The sequence below is a fragment of the Palaemon carinicauda genome, chromosome 20, assembly GCF_036898095.1.
Source record: "Palaemon carinicauda isolate YSFRI2023 chromosome 20, ASM3689809v2, whole genome shotgun sequence".
Classification (NCBI taxonomy): Eukaryota; Metazoa; Arthropoda; class Malacostraca; order Decapoda; family Palaemonidae; genus Palaemon; species Palaemon carinicauda.
In genome coordinates this window covers 38,639,390-38,648,348 of record NC_090744.1, presented here as the reverse complement: position 1 = coordinate 38,648,348, position 8,959 = coordinate 38,639,390, and the positions used below count along the sequence as shown (strand labels likewise).

The 8,959-nt window shown below is 33.0% G+C and overlaps 1 protein-coding gene across 1 annotated transcript in view; it reads right to left on the bottom strand.

Moving 5' to 3' along the window:
* Positions 1–357: 357 nt before the first annotated feature.
* The window catches only part of LOC137659742 (zinc finger protein 271-like), a 32,718-nt gene continuing 24,116 nt past the window's right edge, over positions 358–8,959 (bottom strand). The window contains exons 7-9 of the mRNA XM_068394555.1: positions 8,151–8,244; positions 1,490–1,613; positions 358–843 (exon numbers count right to left, since the gene is read on the bottom strand). Of these exons, the coding sequence (XP_068250656.1) occupies positions 358–843; positions 1,490–1,613; positions 8,151–8,244 (704 nt within the window). The remainder of the gene's footprint in view (positions 844–1,489; positions 1,614–8,150; positions 8,245–8,959) is intronic.

The window sequence follows — 8,959 nt, the reverse complement described above, 5'->3', positions numbered from 1 at the left end:
TTCTTAAGAATTTGGAAGCTACTGTTTAATATTTCTTCCATCAAACCATCACTTTCTTCTAAGCTAACACGAACAAAGTTTTGTGAGATGCTTTGACATTCTAAATGTATATTAGATACATAAAAATATAGAATCAGACATTAGCTGCAGAAAATAAAGTAGCGATGTGATGGTAGCAAGTTTTACGACATTCAGTGCCTACATCTACGAAAATCTCGTCACCTCTAAACAAAACACCAATTTAGAAATACCAAAATTCTAAAATACATAATCTACCCGTGATACGAAATTCCCTCTAATTATCACTACAGGTCCAACGACTAAGAAATAAAGGTCTGCGGATTACCTTAGAGTTCCCTAAAAGGCGTTGGGTGGTCCCTGGTGCCTAGCGTTCATGTGGTTAATGACCTGAACTTTCTGGGCGGCAGAGTAAGGACAGAACAGACACTGGTAAGGCTTTTCGCCCGTGTGCCTTCGGATATGGACTTTGAGGTTCGACGACTTTGAAAGCACTTTCTGACACCAGGGACACTGCAAGGGGTCCGCCGATGTCCCTCCAGCGCTTTCATTTTGCCCCGAAAGACCCTCAACAGGCGCTGCTTCTCTCTTGGATTCCACCAAGCGTTTGGTCGTGAAACCGCCTTGCTTAAAAATACCCGTCAGATCAGCCTGGGGCTGGTGAGGTCCCACTGGAGATTTCAAGGGACGGGAGAACGAGGCTTGGGTCATGACAGAGGACTCGCTTGAGGATGAATCGATTGCATGCCACGATTTCTCGCTATATTCCACGTACCTCTTCGCTCGGGAAGGCTGTGACGGTGCAACAACGCTCGTGCCTCGATCCTACAAGAAAAGTAAATATATCTGATGATGTTGCTATTCACATTATGGTACATGAATCTCCATGCTTCTAATATCATCCACAAAACAAGGGTTCCAATCACACTGGTTGTTGAAGTTACCAAACTACTAAAAACCAACACCGGATTCAGGAGACCATCCTTACTGAAGGGTCACACTTAAGTTGGTTGAGTTTGAATACTCTATAACACTTCCGAATCTGTAAGGGAATTTTGGTGCTTTGCCTCGGCTAAGGAGGTTATGTTTTTTTGGTTGGGTTTGTTTATTTGATGTCAAGATTACGCTTAAATCATATACGATCATTACACCAAAGGCGAACATCCTGACTGATAATAAGAGATTAGAATTTGGGAAAGATAAGAATGTGACTTTTAAGCTGAAAGAACCAAACACCCTCTCACTTTGAAGGGGGGTTGATTGCTTAACCTCAGCGAAGGCTTTAACCTAAGTACTCTTCTTGACCACTGAATAATCTTGATCGAAATAGTCGCTTAATTCGGTCTGACAATATTTTAGTCATATTCAGGATTTATACTTAGAAATGACATCGACGAAATACATTCATAAACCTTAAAAGATAATAGAAATAAGACCCTGAAATACTTCAATGCACAGTTAGGAAATTCACTTCCATTGTTTTAGGATTTTCCATTGTAAAATAACTTCTCTGATTAATCTTATTACGTGTCATTTCATTACAAAATCGATCTTTGTCGTAATTCACTTTTTTGGAGTAAGTCGGAAGTATTAAACTGAAAGGAAATTAAATAAGAAATAAAAATATAAAACATTGAACAATCAAAATAGTAAAATTGGTCCCCTAAATCTAAGGCAAAGCAGTCTAATATGATTTGCGCCCTATAGGCATAAATACTGACAAAAATCACACCAAGTATTTATACACAGTGCTTTCGTACTGGTGTCTCTGTAAGAGAAAACGTGGAATTCAAATAAGCATGTAGACGTTTACTTAAATAACTATACATTTTCAATACAACGCTCATCACAATATGAAGGCTTTCAGAATATTCAAAAGAAAAGACTTCATCCAACATGTATGAGAGAGAGAGAGAGAGAGAGAGAGAGAGAGAGAGAGAGAGAGAGAGAGAGAGAGAGAGAGAGAGAGAGAGAGAGGGGGGGGGGAGCTACATGAAACCTTCTTTCATGGTGATGAAAAAAAAAGAATCGTTTTTTAATGCAGTCAGGGCTTTAAAGGCTTAAAAGTCGCTAAAAAAGAGTCAGAAGCAAGGGTCAGCTCATTGTAATTGTCATATAATGTCCAAGAAAATCACCGCATACGGTTAACGCCCCTCTAATCCCAAGCTAGAACCAGGGAGGGGCAGGCAATGGCTACGGATGAATCAGCAAGTACTGTAGATCTATTGTCCCTTAAAACCACCGTAAGGACGGAATGGGTGCAACTTACCAACATTAGTGAATATCATTGGGGTGAGAGTGGGGCTGAGACTGTCGATAAACGAACTACGAGTCAGACGTTTCCACTGGGCTCCAGTAATTACAATTTCATAGTAATTACTTGCAAACCCGCACACAATGTATGTTTGTATGTATGTATATATACATACATATATATATATATATATATATATATATTATATATATATATATATATATATATAGAGAGAGAGAGAGAGAGAGAGAGAGAGAGTGAGAGAGAGAGAGAGAGAATATATATGTATATATATATATATATATATATATATATATATATATATATACATATATATATATATATTTATATATACATATATATACATATATATATATATATATATATATATATATATATATATATTTATATATACATACATATATATATATATATATATATTTATATATACATACATATATATACATATATATATATATATATATATATATATATAAAGAACGAGAGAAATAAAACCCCTTTCCTGAAATACATTCGAGAAAGTTTAACCTGTATTACCTTCCAACATATGACCCTCAAAAAGAAACAGTATAAAATTCTATCATCAGCAAGGTGGCTTTACCTACACATGTTTATATCTCCGATCTTCTTTGGAAGCTGCTCAAAACTTAGCATCTACTCCGACTAGTCCAAAATGAAATTCGCCACTAAACGGAGAAGGGCGAAGGGGAAGAGCCAGAAATAAGTGGGTGGGGCAGTAGAAAAAAAAAAAAAAAAAAAAAAAAAAAAAAAAAAAAAAAAAAAAAAAGAGTTGAGACGAATACTTGGCTTGGGTTAGTTATTATCAATCTGTGTCTTCTCTCTACGCTGATGTCACTTACTATTAATTAATATCTTCCCATGCAAGTTGCTATAACCAACGACCATTTCCTCAATAAGAAATAATTAAAAACACATCTAAGTCAAATAATGAATGAAACGATCCTTTGACATTCTAGTCAACAAATGATATGAATTCGTCTTCACAAAGTCCTCCTGTCTAATGTCACCAAGGAGAGGTCCTTGCTACCCGTCTCCTATCATTCCCATATTCGATTATGCTTGCCTGTCTTTACTTGCAAGTATGTATCCCTATACCAAGACTATCATTTATTCCTGTCCATTTGCGTCATCTCACTTAAGTGGACCATGATACAAGTATTTACCACATCCTCACAATAGTTTCGATGGAAATTCTTCCTTATTCTGCCCTTTCTTCTTTTGGGGCGAATTATTTATAGAAACCCAGTATTAGCAAAGAACTATTAGGAATGTTTTAAAATTCTTTACAAATACGTGTGATGAATAAAAGAGGAAAATTGTTTAATACTCCACTGTGTTTATTTCAAAAATTCGCCATAGAATAATTAAAAACCATCTGTTTCATGTTTGAAGAAATTTTCATTTCATTAAACAGATCCTAGTAAAAATAAAAATATGGAAAATCACCGTCCAAAGAATCTATTTTGGAGTTAAATCACCAAATAATAATCTTTCTTACTTTTTACTTTTAACGATGCCAAATTGGAAAACACTTTTTTTGGGGGGGAGGGGGACAGGACATCATCTAGTAAAGCTAACCAAACAAAAAGAAATACGCAATGGCAAATGTCAAAATTCATCTGTAAGAAAACCGCTTATCTTTACAAAAATACTCTGTAACTAAAGGTAAATACAAGATCTTTTTTATTCTTATTCGCCGGCCTGTGTAAAGCGAATAGAATATTTTATAACTCACTACTCAGACATATGAATTGAATTGGTTAATTATGGACAAAAAAATCTAATCGACTAACATAGCAATCATTGAAACTCAAAATTTCATTGGATAATGAAGTGCATGATGTCGAAACTATGCAAAGACTTCAAGGTCAAAGTCCATAACAAAGACTCCCGCATTTTGCCAAGAATAGGTCGTTTATTATGTCCTTGCTCCACTTGATAAAACGTGGGTTTTATGGCATTAATAGGCACTTCATCGGAGAAGAAAATATAACATACATCAATATTTATCCCATAGTATACCTGATTCTGTTATACTCCCTGTACTCTCCAATACAATCAATGTATTACCTTACACGACAAAAAAAAAGAATGTTATTTCTGGAGAAAGGTAATCCCGTTGCTACCTGTGATGTTCTTAAGATCATATCTAGACGGTTCCATTATTCATTCCCGTCTCTTTGCGTTCTTTACTTAGGTAGTACAATTAACCTGCAGTATTCTATGCTCGTTTCGAAGCATCACAGGAAAAATAATAATGATAACACGACCGAAAGACAATTCCATACTGGCGTGGCGTCAAATATTTATATCCCTTGACAGAGGACTAATGTTTTGTTGGATATTTCTAGCATGTTTGTGTGTTCGTGGGTACAATCTGTTAACTGATATCATAGAATGAAGATTTTAAGACTTGTTTTTGGGGTATTATTTTTCAATATTTTCTCTAATTCTACTTTCAGAAATAATTAAAATAAAAGCTTTGTATTGCCTTTAATAGAAAAAATGGCTTCTTAACTTCTAGCAGCCTGATTTTCCAACTAAAGCTGTAGATTTGCTATTCTTAATAATAATAACCATATTTTTTTATCTCGCTCTCCTCTGGAAGCCTTAGATTGCCAAGTTTGATCTTATCCAATAAAAAACACTTAATTTTCAGGGTTTATTGAAACAAATACTTAATATCGACTTGAACTTACATTACTCCATTTACAAATATTTAACACCACTATAACTAGGATTTGTACTTACAACTACTTTACTATCAGTTTCTTTAACAATAACCTTTGAAATGAATAAGTTAAAGAAAATATGTCATCACATATTTACATATATTTTAAGATAAGCCACAACTACCTCATGATATCGAAGTGACTCTATCTCTGGATCACAGGTAAGCAGAGTGAATTCATATTGAAAAGTTTTTGTGGCTTATTTGGAAAATGAAAATCAAGAGTTGTGATATATATATATATATATATATATATATATATATATATATATATATATATATATATATATATATATGTGTGTGTGTGTGTGTGTTTGTGTGTGTATGTATACACACACATATATATATATATATACATATATATGTGTGTGTCTGTGTGTGTGATATTGTATCACTAAGGACACGTTTTCTGTATATATATATATATATATATATATATATATATATATATATATATATATATATAAAACAAAAAAACAAAAAACAGATCAGAGGCCAGAGTATTAATCGAACACAGAGCGCATGGGCAATTATTTTTTTTTCAGTATTCTGTTATGGTATCAGTGCCGTAATGAGTATTTTTCTTTATGTTAGGAACAACAGTAAAACGTATTTGGCACATCTGTGGACAATATCATTCCTCGTATTTCATGTACAAAATATTTCTACGTGTTATGTGACCATGTCTAATACGACTCCGGAATACATTAAAAACACAGGTATGTAACTTGAGCCTTAGGATTACTATACACAGTAGAAGAAGAAGAAGAAGAAGAAGAAGAAGAAGAAGAAGAAGAAGAAGAAGAAGAAGAAAATAACAATTAGCTATTTCGCCTAAGGAGAAAGTAAAAGGAAGACCTGTATGATTGTGTGCCAAACTTAAGGGTATCGGTGGGGGGAGGGTTAATTTTGAGTGGCGGTGTTAAAACTTGCACAGTTATTACCTCTAGTTATAAGGAACATTCACATAAAATTTCAGATTAATTAAATGAAAACTTTTTTTTCTTAAAAATAACGTTTTTTTCATGTTTTTTAAATTAGATCTCCTTTCTTGTTTATCACTCAATTAAAAAAAAAAAAAAAAGATACCAGCAGAAAGTTTAATTCCTACCAAATAAAATTTTTAGAAATGCAATAAAAAATACCATAAAATTATGTATTTAAATGTTCGTAGAAAAAAATTAAGAGAGAAAAGAAGAAAAATAGCCTTGGTGATGTGTTCTCTCACAAACTCTAATCAAATTGCTTTTTAGATTATAAAAATCCATTCATAAATAACAAAGTTATTCAAGTTTGAAAGTAGAAAAATGTATGTTTTGAGAAAAACTGTTCTAAAGTTTTGCTTATCGGATCACTAATTGAGAATACTCTATACAACAGGTTTTTAATAGTTTACTGTATAGTAGACTGGTGAAAATGTCACATATGGCGAAAGGCGGTTTCCAATGGAAAATAAAAAAAAATACGGTTTTTAAATAATTCCACAATTCATCATCATCATCATCTCCTACCCCTATTGACGCAAAGGTCCTCGCTTAGATTTCGCCAGTTGTCTCTATCTTCAGCTTTTAATTCAATACTTTTCCATTCATCTACTTCACGCTTCATAGTCCTCAGTCATGTACGCCTGGGTCTTCCAACTCTTCTAGTGCCTTGTGGAGCACAGCTGAACATTAGGTGAACTAATCTCTCTTGGGAGTGCGAAGAGCATTCCCAAACCTTCTCCATCTACCCCTCATCATAACTTCATCCACATATGGCCCCCGAATAATCTCTCTTATAGTTTCATTTCTAATCCTGTCCTGCCATTTAAATCTCAATATCCTTCTGAGGGCTTTGTTCTGAAATCTACTAAATCTATTGGACATTTTCATTGTCATACCATGACTCATGTCCACATAGTAACACCAATCTCACTAAACTGATGTATAGTCAATTATCATAATTACCACAAAAGTATAAAATCCCCTAGAGCTAGATTTGGTTATTCATTAATTTATTCTTGCCTTCATATCAATATAATTAACATATATGCTATCTTACATGTGTGCAAACAATAACAGAAATTCAATATCATTCACAAATACATACATACATAGGTTACTGACAATCACACACACGTTCATGTTCACTCAGGCAATAAGACTGTGTTCAAATTAAATCCCTCAGGGAAATAAAACTAATAAAAATTGAAAATAGTCGATTCAATAAATTGAGATGACCAGCGTTAATGAATAATCATTAATCCCAGTAAATTGAGATTGTAAGACAGATTGTAATTAATATAATGGAGGAAAATTGAGTCTAAATTAAATTAAATAAAATGCGTGTTTTTTAATTCAGGGAATATGCTGATATTAATAAGAAGTGTGTGACTATGAAAGAGCTTGAATAATCTGAAAAACAGCTATTCAGGAATGAGGATTGTACAGATGTATCATTCTAATTGTGTAAATAATACAATCATACATTTAAATACATTTTCAAGCCATGAATATAAAAATCATCTAATAATAAATTTATTAAACATTCATCATCATTGAAATTGCAAACAAAACAAAATCACTTGTTATCAACTGAGAAGGGCAGAATTTTTTTACCATTATCCCGGAAGATATAACAAAGTTGAAAAACTATTGTATTCTGAATACTTTATCAATACTCGGATCTCAAATACTATAAGTAGGCTATACATTCACATCATGAAAAGTTTACACACTATATACACAAGTATACATATACAATATATACACTGATCCTGTACAACTTCGAACTATATGTATCAATTTATTGCTATCTAATTATGCCACATTTTTTTCCTGTTAAATAAACAGTAATATTACATAAATATATTTTCTATCAGCCGTTAACGATAGAAAATACTGACTGAACACAAAGAAATCTTCAAGCAATTTCAAGTCTATATCCTCTACCTTAAGCCGAACTTTTGATACTGACTTTTGATTTTGCCATCTAATATTTTGAGATGATTTGTTTGGATATTTCAATTCGTAAATATAAGTAAATATAAGCACATTTACCGTTCTAATTAAGTCATACTCTATCGTCTTTCCCTTTAATCATTACTTTAATAACAATAATTACTTTGGTCTTTTTACATTTAATTCTAAATCTGACTCGTAATATAGAACTACATTAATGACTTGTAGAATTTCAGTTGTGTTATATAGAATTCCACCTGTCACACAACGCATATGCCATACAAAATTCCTATTAAAATTTGAAAATGCCATAAAAAAATTAGAAGACACCCCCATTTCAGGGGTCTTTTTTTCACACAAAGCTTACAGCTTGCCGTTTGTCCTACTGTCAAACTTTGGAATAAATTTTCTATTTTCAAGGTTAAAGCTGGCCATTATGATTGCTTAATTGATATCTGTAGGTGGTAAAATATATCAGATCTAAATAAGGTATTTTTAAGGTTGATTTATAATATAAATCCTTCGAGCAAATCAAATTACTAAGTTCAATGCTTACAGAAAATCAATGAAATTAAAACCAGGGAAAGGGATGGAATGTAATCGCACATCATTTAGTAACATAATTGACAGGTCTAATTCGAATCCTAATTAAAATTGGATTTGGTTTATTAGATTTAATGAGTTATTCAACCCATAAGTGCCACTGGTGAAAACCTTGTAGTTACACTGTGAAGTGAAAGTTAATGCTATTGGAGAGAAAGATAGAAGAAAGGAAGTTGAAATCGAGGTAGTGCAGAAAGATATAAAGCAGGTGCAGCTAGTTGTCGAAGGAACGCTGTAAAGACCCTTAAATAATGCATACAGGGCACCGCGTGACCACATAGAATTAACCACAATAACGTAATAAAACAGACAAAAAGGGGGCTCAGTAACAGAGAAAAGAAAACATTAACATGGCCAGAACACTAATTA